Genomic DNA, 12842 nt, shown 5'->3' with positions numbered 1-12842 from the left:
ATTAGCTTAATTTGTAAACCAGAAACTCTACCAGAAGAAATTTAAGTTCATAAAAACATTATGATGCTAAAACCCAAAATTTAGACAGAGAATAGTGTAGGGTCGGGTATATAGACATTCAAAGTTCTCCATTGATTAGTGCATCAGGCACTCAAGGATCACCCTCACTGAAGTCTTTATTGCTCAACCTACAGGTACCAGCATGAAGAGAGATAGCTCTACTCCACAGGCAGTTGAACCCTACTTTTATGGCCTCATGGCTTTCCTTAAGAAGCATTCCATGCAGCAGATTTCCTCCATCCCATCCCATCAGGCTATCTCCCCACGGTCAACAGGAGTCCTCACCCTGGGATCATTCCACAATCCCCATGGCTCCAGCTCCCAGCTTCCGTGGACACCAGTGGACTTACAACCCTGTCCGAGGTATGAGAGGCTGCAGCATGGCTTGTCTATGTGGTTCTCACTCTGTTCAGACTGTCACAGAGTAGTTAGCTCACTCCCCAACAGCTTCAAATGCCTCCCCCTTCCCAGTGGATGGCCATGGACATGGGGATCTCTCCCCTGCGCTTCAGCTCCCTCTCCCCCAGGTTCAGGCTGGTCCCACTTGCTCTCCTCCTTCTTTCCCCTTCCTCCTTGTCCCTTCTTTCCTTTGTCCTACCAAGTTCTGTGTAGATCGGGATGTTCCTTCTCAGTAGTCAGGGAGTCCTGCCAGGATTCACCTGGTCTTCTGGGAGAACTGCTGCCTCTTTAGACATTCTTGATGCATCAGTGGAGAGAGGTGTACCCCACTTCCACCTACCCCTCCCTCATCTTGTCCACCCGCATTTGTGCATGGATTAGAAATGAGTTTCCTTTCTAGTAAGTAACATTGTCACCACCACACACATTTAACTTTTGCTTTTTGAGGAGAACACAGGTAAGTTCCACTCTCTTCAGTTCAGTCAGTCATTCAGTTGTGTCCCACTCTGTGTGACCCCAGGGGCTGTAGCATGCCAGGCTTCCCTGTACATCCCGACTCCCAGAGCTTGTTCAATCTCATGATTAGATCATGAAGCTCAAACTTAGATCCTCACCTTATTACTTTTTTATACATGAAAATATGTAACCTTTAAAAATCTCTCCCTATTTGTCCTACCCTTCAGTCTTTGGCAGTCATTTTTCTACTCTGAGTTCCCTTCTTTTTTTTGAAAGTCCTTATAGTTGAGATCCTGTGGTATTTGTCTTTCTCTGACTTAGTTTACTTAGTGTAATGCCCTTCAGTTTCATCCATGTTGCCACAAATGGAATGATTTCTTTCTAATTCTAATGGCTATATAGTATTTACCTATATAGGTCACAGGGAGAAGGCAATGGCACCCTACTCCAGTACTCTTGCCTGGAAAATCCCATGGATGGAGGAGCCTGGTAGGCTGCGTCTATGGGGTTGCTAAGAGTCAGACACAACTCAGCGACTTCACTTTCACTTTTCACTTTCATGCATTGGAGAAGGCAATGGCAACCCACTCCAGTGTTCTTGCCTGGAGGATACCAGGGACAGCGGAGCCTAGTGGGCTGCCGTCTATGGGTCGCACAGGGTCGGACAGGACTGAAGTGACTTAGTAGTAGTAGTATATATGTCACATCAGATAGTTTTAATCCATCCACCTGTTGAAAGACTGTTGTTTCTATATCAAGGCTATTGTGAATAATGCTGCAATGAACATGGGAATACAGATCTCTCTTTGAGACAATGATTTCATTTGCTTTGACTATATATCCAGAAGTGGGATAATGGATCACAGAAATGTTCTCTTTTAAATTTCTTGAATAACCTCCACAGTATGTGTTCATGGGAGTTGCACCAGTATACATCCCTACCAACAGTGCATAAACACTCCTTTTTCTCCTCATCCTCAATAACATTTGTCATTTTTTACATTTTTGGTACTAACCTTTCAAACAGGTATGAGGATATATCCCTTGTGCTTTTGGTCTGCATTTCTTTTGATTGCTAGTGATACTGAGCATCTTGTCATATTCCTCTTGATCATCTATATGTCTTATATGTGGGAAAATGTCTATTCTTTAAAGATGGAGCATACATTATGTTTACTATATTCCAATACACGAAACACAGTTGCCTACCTATATATCAACAACAAGCTATCAGAAAGTGGAATAAAGAAAACAATCCCATTTGCTATTGCTTCAAATAAAGATAAAACACTTAGAAATAAACAAGCAAAGTGATGAAAGATTTTATGCAAAACCTTTAAGACATTGACAAGAGAAATTTAAAAAGAGTTAAAGATACGTAGTTTGTCTATAGAATGTGTTTCTTGAGGTCGGATTTTTATTACTATGCACTTTCCTCTTAGAACTGCTTTTGTTGCATCCTCTAGGTTTTTGATCATCATGTTTTCATTGTTCTTTGTTTCTAGGAATATGTTGATTTCCATTATGTCTTCAGTAAACTGAAGAAACTCATTATTTAGAAATGTGTTGTTTAATCACCATGTGTTTGTGTTCTTTAAAGTTCTTTTTCCCCTATAATTGATATCTCATATCATAGTGCTCTTGCCTTGAAAATCCCATGGATGTAGGACCTGGTAGGCTACAGTCCATGGGGTTGCTAAGAGTCGGACACGACTGAGCGACTTCACTTTCACTTTTCACTTTCATGCATTGGAGAAGGAAATCGAAACCCACTCCAGTGTTCTTGCCTGGAGAATCCCAGGGATGGGGGAGCCTGGTGGGCTGCTGCCTATGGGCTCGCACAGACTCGGATAGGACTGAAGCGACTTAGCAGCAGTAGCAGTAGCAGTTATCATAGTGTTGTGGTCAGAGAAAATTCTTGATATAATTTCAATTTCCTTAAGTTTATTGAGGTTTGATTTGGGACCCAAGATGAGGAGAATGTTCCATGTGCACTTGAGAAGAAAGTGTGTTCTTCTGCGTTTGGATGGAATGTGTTGAAGATATCAGTTAGTTCTGTTTGCTCTAATATTTCCTTCTAGGTTTATGTTTCCTTATATTTTCTGTTCTGATGATCTGTCCACTGGTGTAGGTGTGGGGTTAACATGCCTACTATTATTGTGTTATGGTCAATTTCCCCTTTTGTGTCAGTTAGTGTTTATCTTATGTATTGAGGTGCTCTTATGTAGGGTACATACATAGTTAAAATTGTTATGTCTTTTCTTGGACTGATCCCTTGATCATTTGGTAGTGTCCTTCTTAATCTCTTATAATAGTTTTGATTTTAAGGTTTGTTTTTTCTGATACGAGCATTGCCAATCTGGCTTTCTTTGATTTCCATTTGCATGGAATATCTTTTTCCATCCACTCACTTTCAGTCTGTATGTGTCTCTAGGACTGAAGTGGGTCTCTTGTAGACAGCATATATATGGATCTTGTTTTTGTATCCATTCAGCCAGTCTGAGTCTTTTGGTAAGAATGGAAGAAGATAATAGCAAATAAAACAACCGATAAAGGATTGCTTTCCAAAATACAAGCAGCTCAAACAACTCAGTCATCAAAAGCAAAGGCAAGAACTGCAAAAATAAACCAGTGAGACCACATCAAAGTCAAAACCTTCTGCATAGTAAAAGAAGCCATCAGTAAAATGAAATGACAACCTATGGAATGAAAAAAAACATATTTGCAAATCACATATTTGCTAAGGGCTTCATATCCAAGTATATATAAGAGACTTATGCAACTCAGTATGAAAAGAAATCAAACAACCCAAATTACTAAATGAGCAAAGGAAGAGTAAGTGTTTTGAAAAATCGGAAGAGTAGACTGTAGATGAAAGACCCTGTAAGATCTTCCTTCCAGAACAAAAGCCTGTGTCTTCCTGGCATTGCTTTCTTTATCTCCAATCACCTGTTTGGTGATACAGTTCACAGTATACATCCTTTACCCAATAGCAGTCACTGAACACTGAGCTATATGTGCTCAGAATAGCCTTATTAACTATAACAAACTAATAATTACATACTTAATCTTGAGGCATTTAAAATCTAAGGTGATTGTCAGAATTTTCCACTCCAATGTTTTCTACATTCTTCTTCAAAATTGAAACACCTACTATGGAAAAATGAGTAGGGGACCTCAGTAATACATGCATAGAAAGTTATTTAAAACTGGGAGCATTACTGGATTACATTTTTGGGGGAATGTATTATTACTAATACTATTGCAATTTTATTGCCTTTAATTCTCTGCTATACTAGTGGATATTGATTTAAAATAGTAATAACAACATACAGCACATAGTACTCAGGGTACAGTAGATTGAGAAAGACAAAGCTTATGAGGCAGGAAGGGAAATCACAGAAAATTATCAACAGTATCAAAACGAAGTGCAGTATTGCCTAGAAAGAAAGCAGAGTCCTCTAATTGTTTGGAGACAACACGAACAAGCAAGATGTGAGCCAACCAGCTTAAACTGTGTACCAGAAACCGCACCAGAAGGAAAATGAAGTTCATAAAAATATGCTGATACTAAACGCCAAAATCCAGACAGAAAGAGTATAGGGTAAGGTTTATGTGATGCTGAAAACTACTCAGAGAGGTAGACATGGAAGCAAATACACTAATGAGCATCAGAAAGATCAAAGCACAAAAGGTCTGAAAAATAAATCATAAAGTGAATTGGTAGTATAATCAAAAGAATAAGAGAATCAAATCAGAAAACCAAAATATAAAGACTTGTGCACGTGATAGACCCAGAGAATTCTCAGCAGAGAAAATTTCGGCCTTAGTGACCAGTGAACAGAAACCTCCACCATCAGGAACAAAAACCCTGGGCAGGACTCACGACTGTGCGCTTCTGGGAACAGCCTCAGTTTCAAAGTTTGGGCACCGTACCACTGAAAAGTGAATGCAGACAAGGATTATAGCCTGCTATGACACTGAATCAAGACAATAGTGTTTGTGAGTTTACTTTTCTCATTCAACTATAAAGTTAATGAATCATTAACCAATGATAATTGACATCATCAGTTTCCAGTCAGATCCTCTTTAATCATACAGTGGATATCTGAACCTGTTATATGATCCCCAATAACAGTTTTTAGAATTGAATTTCTTGATGTTTAATTGAAGGGGACTTGCTTTACAACACTGTACTGGTTTTGGCCAAACATCAGCATGAATCAGCCACAGGGATACCTATGTTCCCATGCTCTAGAACCTCCTTGCCACCATCCTTCCCGTCCCACCCCTTGAAGCTGTTACAGAAAAATATGAAAAGCTTAACAAATTTGTGTGTCATCCTTGGGCAGGGGTCATGCTAATCTTCTCAGTGTAATTCCAAATTTTTAATATATGTGCTATGAAAGCAAACACACGTATAACAATTGTGGGAATGTCATGGAAACATGTAGAATATCATATAGGAAACGAATCGCCAGTCCAGGTACGATACAGGATCCTTGGGGCTGGTGCACTGGGATGACCCGGAGGGATGGTACAGGGAGGGAGGTGGGAGAGGGGTTAGGGATGGGGAACACATGTATGCCCGTGGCAGATTCATGTTGATGTGTGGCAGAACCAATAGAATATTGTAAAGTAATTAGCCTCCAATTAAAATCAATAAATTTAAATTAAAAAAATAAAAAATAAGTATTTGAGATAAATATTAAAAAAAAACAATTTAACAGAAAAAAATCATATAGTTATCTACCAATAGATGATCAATTACATTAGGAATTAGGGTATTCTGCTATATTTACCGCCTCTTATAAAATCGAATTTTATAAGGTCCAAAGTTTCATGAAGGAATTAAGCATATATTTATGCATAGCACATGTATACATGCACAGTAATATATGCACACAAATACATTTCTGTTATATAAGCTATTATCCTCCTTGCCTGTCACAATAAGCTCTTTACTTGATGAGAGAGATAGTCCCAAATTTCTCCAACTTATATGTCTTGTTTTTGAGGACCACTTCTTTTATTTTCCAAAGAAGGCAATGGCACCCCACTCCAGTACTCTTGCCTGGAAAATCCCATGGAAGGAGGGCCTGGTGGGCTGTAGTCCATGGGGTCAGTAAGAGTCGGACACAACTGAGTGACTTTACTTTCACTTTCTTTTATTTTCATCACCTAATTTTAAATATTCATTTTATTCTTAGATACCATGCCAATTTAAACTAACTACGAAAAAAAAAAAATAAACTAACTAAGAGCAGAGAAAACCTACTAAATGCTGATATCTTATCCTTAATTAAATTCTCACTCTTCTGGTAAATTGGAAAAAGGATCGTGTTCAGATCTCATTCAGGAGGATAAAATCTCTATTTTATCAGTTCTCTTGTCCAAACTCAATTCTTGCTCACTTCAGTCTTAAATTCTGCTTACTTACAAAGGTCAGACAGGAAAAGTAATATTAAAATCACACTTGCAAGAGTCTATGATTTATGCTTCTGTTGGCCAAAGGTAGGGCCAGGAATAATTTCTGAAATATTACAATACATCATGGAAGCATGAAGGTCTAGTTCTACTGTCAAAGAGGAGATGTTTGGAGATGGTTAAAAACTAAGCCCCATGGGTTGTCAGGATGTATTCCCGACCAAACAGGTAAATTTTGTCCTTAAAAAGTCAAAGTCAGGAAAGGGCAGGCCTTGTTTGCAGAGCCGATGACGTCGTCTTAGGTGCTGACCAGGTAATATTCTTGTGTTATCATTTGGAGATTTATTTGCTATTTTCTCCAAGAAACAAACGTAATGAGAAGAATAAAGATGGATAAGAGTAGAAGAGCTGCCAAGGTGCCAAGAAGAAAGGCTAGCCAGGAGAAACAGGCCCCCACACTGATAACTGTCAAAGACTGTAACAGTGAGTGTTTTATAGACAGAGCAGAACAAATGGATAAAACCAATGTTCTAGGGTCACTGCTGTTTTGCAGGCAAAGACAAAATATTTTTCTTCTTAAGCAGAGTCATCACAGCTCCTGATGTGGTCCTGGTTACACACATGCAGACCGAGGGCCACAGGCATGTGTGATGTGACATCAGGAAGTGAACAGATGTACTGGTGCCCAGTCATCTGCATCTGCTAATAATGGGACCTGGGGAAAATTACTTGCCCTCTCCAAGTCATCACATCTTCATTAACATAACTTGATGATCATAGTGAAGATTAAGGCTATCTCACAGGGTTCCTGTGGAACACAGATTTTGAGATGTTTCAAAGCTTTTTTGAAAGTATCAGAGACATGCATGGGGTTACTAAGGTGAGTGAGCAGATCCAAGGTACAGTATCTTTTTCTCTCATTATTCTCTCTGTACTCAATAGTGGTGATCAGTCAGTCATGTGCTTACTCTTACCCCAGCGTGATGGTAAACCACACAGATTAACTGGACTTTTCTTGTCATTTCAGTGTCTAAAATTCAAGCATTAGTCGATGTAGAGTAAAAAAATTGCAAACTCCTAGAAGGCCTCGCTGCACAGAGTCTGCAGAGTCCCAAGATTAAACTGTTTTAAAAAAATGGCCTAAACCCTCTGGCTCAGAATTAAGTTCCAAATGTTTGCAGAGCACAGAAGTACTTCTGGGAGCAATTCAAAAATACATGGAATAACCTACTTCTCCAACTCTCTATCTATGCAAATATCATCAACCATCTAAACTTACACTGAAGGCACTTCTTCTTCCCCACCCCAGCTTCTACAGCAAGAACTCCTGATCAGAGCAACAGGGAAAGAAAAGGCTTCCCTCCACAGGATGGATTTGATGACCTCAGGTGACTAGATCATCTCAGAATGGCTCATGTTTTTATTTAAACAGGGTCCTGCCTGCTGCTGCTGCTGGTCGTGTCTAATCTGCTCCTGTGCCAAGGCATCTCATGCCCGTCCTGCGGTCCTGACATGTTTGTCTCCTTACAGAAATCCCTTATTGACGTGTTTATCAATGCCGCCAGCCTCTCCCACGACTTCCATAACCTTTCCACAATAATGTTCAATGAGTTTGTAAGTACTCTGGTGTGGTGGTTTAGTTGCTAAATCGTGTCCGACTCTTGCGACCCCATGGACTGTAGACCACCAGGCTCCCAGAAGGAAACTTCCCCTAAGTGACGGGGCTATAGTATCCTTCAAACAAGAACGCTGCAATAACACCGTCTCTAGGTCAAAGAAGCCGTCAGTTCATAAGAAGTTGAAATCGAAGAAAGGATCAGTTTTGTGGAATCTCAAAGATTCCTAAGAAGTGCAATAATTTTTTCAATTTCCTTTCATTCATTTTCTTTTTTAAATTTCCAAAATAAATGATTTGGTATTTATCAGCTAGGCATGCCATAAAATAATACAATAGACTCAGTGGAATAAACAACAGAAATTTCTTTCCTCACAGTTCTGGGGGATAGAAGTCCCAGATCAGGGTGCCAGCAAGGTGAGGTTCTGGTAAGAACTCTTTTTTCCCAGGTTGGCTTCTCTGTAACTCCTCCCAAAGCATGGGGGGTGGGGAAGAGAGATAGAGGAAAAGACACAGAGACACAAAGACACAGAGAGAATTCTCTGCTGTTTCGCTTCATGAAGACGCTAAACCTATTGGATCAATGTTCCACCTTAAGAGCTCATTTGACCTTAATGGGCTTCGCTGGTGGCTCAGATGGTAAAGAATCTGTCTGCAGTGTGAGAGACTTGGGTTCTATCCCTGGGTCTGGAAGATTCCCTGGAGACTGGAACGGCAAGCACTCCAGTATTCTTGCCTGAGAAATCCCATGGACAGAGGAATCTGGTGGGCTGTACACCATGGGATCCCCAAAAGTCAGAACCCTTTTCAAAACATAGGACTTTGGCAGTTAGGGCTCTAACACATGAATTTGAAGAACACAGATTCAGCCCACAATACTACCTGACACAAAGCACTTTCAGGTGGGACTGGGCAAAAGGAAGCGTGTTGATTTTCAGGTCCTTTCTCTCTGGGCTTTCTTCTCCAGGCTCAGAGTAAATAGCCAATAAATAAGAACTGCTCTGCAGTGAACTGGGTGGATGGAACATGTTAAACAAAGCTGAATCCCGGTCACAGAAACGAATACTTTGTAGTTTTTTTAAAGGTACAAATTATTGTTTTAAGATTTGCAGTGACTAGGTTTTGAGCTGCAGTAGAAGGGATGTTTACAATTGGAAACAATTATTCTCTTTCTGAGCAAGGTATTTGAAAGTTGTATGTTAATTCTTTTAGGTCAATCAAGGAGCACACAGTAGAGCAGACAGGTAATAAAAGGTGGAGCTAAAGTTTTCTATTAAATTCACGTAGTTCTTTTTACTCATTAGATTTTCTTTTATCCTCCATTTTGACTGTCTATTTTTTTTTCCAACTCTTACAAGTAAACAAAATATTAAATGATTAAATGAGGTGCATGCATGCATTCTAAGTCACTTCAGTTGTGTCCAATTTTTGACAACCCTTCTGACTGTAGCCCAACAGGCTCCTCTGTCCATAGGATTGGCCAGGCAAGAATACTGGAGTAGGCTGCTGTGCCCTCTTGCAAGGGATGCTCCTCACCTAGGATTCAAACCTCAGTCTTGTTATATCTCCTGCATTGGCAGGAATATTCTTTACCACTACCGTCCCCTGGGAAGCACCAAATATTGGTACATATGTGCTATATTTGGTTCAAATAGTAAAAAAAAAAAAAAAAGATAATAATAAAACGAGAATGGTAAAGGTTAAATTTAGAAAAGTTATATGTAAAATCATTTTTATAGAGACAATATATAGAAAAGTAGGAAAAGAATGACTTTCAAATTTTGTGATCCCCCACCCCCCGTTAAAAAAATACACGTCAATCAAACATGTTAGTGTTCTGGTAATGGGTTCATCTACTGAATGTCCAACAACCCTAACCAATTGCCTGATTACTTTCAGGATGAAAAATATGCCCAGGGCAAACTGTACTATATCAATGCCACCAAGAGCTGCCACACCAATTCCTTCCATACTCCTGAAGAAAGAGATAAAGCCCAGCAGATGAATGTGAGTCTTTCACCTGGGTTTTTCACCGGATCAAAAGAGACAGCATGTAGGTTACCAGACTTCAGATTATTAGAGGTTATGTTAACTGTATATGCAGAAAAAGGTGGAGGAACCGTAAGCAATAGAAGAGAAACTGTATTATGCAACTGATGAAGCATGAGCGAAATCAAGGGATGACTAAAGATCTGTAGTAGCAAGATAAATAACAGATCCATAAATTGTCCATGCAGACAACTTTAGTTCAACCAATGCATTAGACACAGGATCGCAGCTATTATTCTGTATGAAAACAGGAAATGAATGGGAACTTCCATGTGTAAAATATAAGATTGCAAAATTCATGAATATGTAAGAAACACACCCCAGTTTTGAGTACTCCCTGTTACTAGTGACTCCTACTTGGGAATCCTATAGTGCACCAACCGAGCCCTTGCATCTGCCTTTCAAGGCTCTCCTGATTCTGCTTCTACTTCTCTGACATCTTCTTCATTCGTCATTCTCAACTACTCCTCTGTCACCTTTTATTCTTAATTTGTAAGTCTCCCCCACAATGGCCTATAAAACATTGCTTTGCTTCTCATGGCGGCAACAACTGCATCTGTTCTGAGGACAACACAGTTTATGTATCAAGCCTCAATCATTTATGGCAACTCCAAATTTTCACTGTTATAATCTCTTTCTGATTTCCTGCATTATTCTTCCTCCTAACATTATTTAAAATATTTTCACATGTATCCCCCCTTAAAATTCTATCTTCTCTCTCTACAACCTTCTTAATGATACTAGCATTCTATTCCCCTGTTAAGCTCATTAATAATGAGGGTGAACAAGTAAAGGAAAAAGGACAAAGAGGAATAAGAGGAGGGATTTTCAATAAGCTTAAATGTAAAGTTCATTGAGAGTTACTACATGGCCTTACATTTTACTCAGCACTTTATGTGACAAGACTTCCCTGGTGGTTTGCCTAGAAAATCCCATGGACAGAGGAGCTTGGTGCAGGCTACTGTCCATGGGGTTACAAAGAGTCGTGCATGACTGAACGACTTCACTTTATGTGCATTACTATATTTAATCCTATTCAGTTCTCTGTTCTTTACCAGTAAAACACTTCATGGCTGTAAAGAAATCAAGCATATTAACTAGAGATCTTCAGCCCCTGGGATTTTCAGGCTCAATTCTGCTAGTAGTAGTGAACTAGGGGGGACCCTCCACTGTGAATCCCACTGATGCTGTTACTAAAGACAACACTGTGCCATTTTCTGCCCGGAGACATGTCAACAAAACAACTGTTCTGATATCAGTAGGGGGCTGGTATGGGATCAGCTGAGGAGAGAAGCCTGTTTAGGAACGTCATGTCTTCTTCCTTGTCTCTTTGTTATAATATCATAAAGCAATTACCGATCTACAATCAATAGGAAGGACTCATCTGATTCATTAATACGAATGAATCACTGGGTGACAATGATGTGGGCACAGGTGGAATCCCTCTTTCCTGGGTCAGGCACTGCAGAACATACTGACTTGCATAAATACTTAGATTCTCTCATGGAAATATACAAACACAAAAGAACTCACTGAGTGGTGGTAGAATTTCAGAAGTAAAAAGAAAAGTCTTCATGTTATACATTAGAATGCATAGAAGAATTAGTTCCTAAAATAACCTAGATGTTTAAAAATTCAGCAAAGTGTGAACTAATAGCTTACATTTTATATTTTTGCAACTTTTACTACCTTCAAAAATCTCTGCATGCACATAGGAATAACCAAAAGTTTTTTAGGTCAGCTGCTCTGAGCAAAGATCACGTTACCAAAACCACTGAATTATGATTTTTTTAATGAGATTCTTTCTTCTGGTTGCTTAGAATGAAGACCTTAGTAAGTGGACACTCGTGTTACTGTACTGCTGGAATAATCCTCTGTATTATCTAGTCCCGGAGATGCAGAGTATGAAAAATCTGTCAGAGGCTGTCATATCAAGTGCCATGGAGATTGAGAATATGTCAGAGAAACTTGAAACAATCATAGAGAGTCAATTCAGGAAGGTGAGCATCCTGCAGAGGGCTTTCTTGCTTTGTTCATGAATGAGAGAGGTGACCACTGTAATGCATAAGGAGTTTGGAAATATCTCATTTTGTAAGAAAAAGATTCATGACTTCTATATACTAGGTGGCTACTACATAAACCAGGAGCCTAGACATTCATAGTGATAGATTCTACTGTAAAGGAGTCAGAATTTCACTGCAATTTTTGACATGTGCAGCCTTCCCTGCATTGCACACACTTCCACCAACAGCTTGCCTCTACCTGGGCACTGGTGGTTGTAATGTTTTCAAGAGTAATAGTACTAGAGAACAGAATTTCCAAGATCAGCATTTTTCTAAGTATCCCAGGACATCTGCTATTGAAGTTCCACTTGTCTTCTTTCTCTGTTCTCCTCAAATCAAAGGATGAGAGTGGGAAGGAAGAAAAGAGAAAGTTAAAACTAAACTTGAGTTCCATTTCTAGTTTTTAGATTTCTAATTGTTTTCTCAGAGGCTGGCTCCAAAATCCATATCTAGAGAGTTTTATATTCATATGTCTTCCCCAAATCTTTATTTGATAATTAGAAGGCAAAAAGATAAGCAAATACTAATAAAACACATAAGAGGTCATTATCATTTGGGTATTCAGATTATTTTTCCAGTCTTGAAGACGATACACGAGGCTCACATTCCCTGGTCAAGATTCTCATCCATGAAGTTCAGCGATGAAGATAGGCGTCTTTCTGAATTTTATAACCTGTTCCACTGCCTGTGCAGGGATTCACGTAAAGTTGACATGTACATCAACATCCTGGCGTGCCGAACACACAAAACGTGCTAAATCCACATCCATCCCA

General features: G+C 39.4%; 1 protein-coding gene and 1 non-coding gene across 2 annotated transcripts; one reads left to right on the top strand and one right to left on the bottom strand.

The window, feature by feature from the left end:
* Nucleotides 1-368: 368 nt before the first annotated feature.
* On the top strand, nucleotides 369-12842 carry LOC133235957 (chorionic somatomammotropin hormone 2-like). Its single transcript, XM_061397723.1, has 5 exons — nucleotides 369-423; nucleotides 7775-7956; nucleotides 9857-9964; nucleotides 11827-12006; nucleotides 12635-12842. The coding sequence occupies exons 1-5, from the start codon at nucleotides 369-371 to the stop codon at nucleotides 12824-12826; spliced, it is 717 nt and encodes a 238-aa protein (XP_061253707.1). The 3' UTR covers nucleotides 12827-12842.
* Nucleotides 5223-5331, bottom strand: LOC133237118 (U6 spliceosomal RNA). Its single transcript, XR_009733148.1, has one exon. It is a non-coding gene; the product is annotated as a U6 spliceosomal RNA (small nuclear RNA).

The sequence above is a fragment of the Bos javanicus genome, chromosome 23 (genome assembly GCF_032452875.1).
Source record: "Bos javanicus breed banteng chromosome 23, ARS-OSU_banteng_1.0, whole genome shotgun sequence".
NCBI classification, from domain to species: domain Eukaryota; kingdom Metazoa; phylum Chordata; class Mammalia; order Artiodactyla; family Bovidae; genus Bos; species Bos javanicus.
Note: the sequence above shows the minus strand (reverse complement) of the source record. Positions and strands in the feature narration are given on the sequence as shown.

Excerpts from the sequence above, each read along its gene's own strand:
- LOC133235957 (XM_061397723.1), top strand. The coding sequence starts at position 369 with ATGGCTCCAGCTCCCAGCTTCCGTGGACACCAGTGGACTTACAACCCT. Across the intron at positions 7,957-9,856 it reads CAATAATGTTCAATGAGTTT|GATGAAAAATATGCCCAGGG; the intron begins GTAAGTACTCTG and ends GATTACTTTCAG. Across the intron at positions 12,007-12,634 it reads TAGAGAGTCAATTCAGGAAG|ATTATTTTTCCAGTCTTGAA; the intron begins GTGAGCATCCTG and ends TTGGGTATTCAG.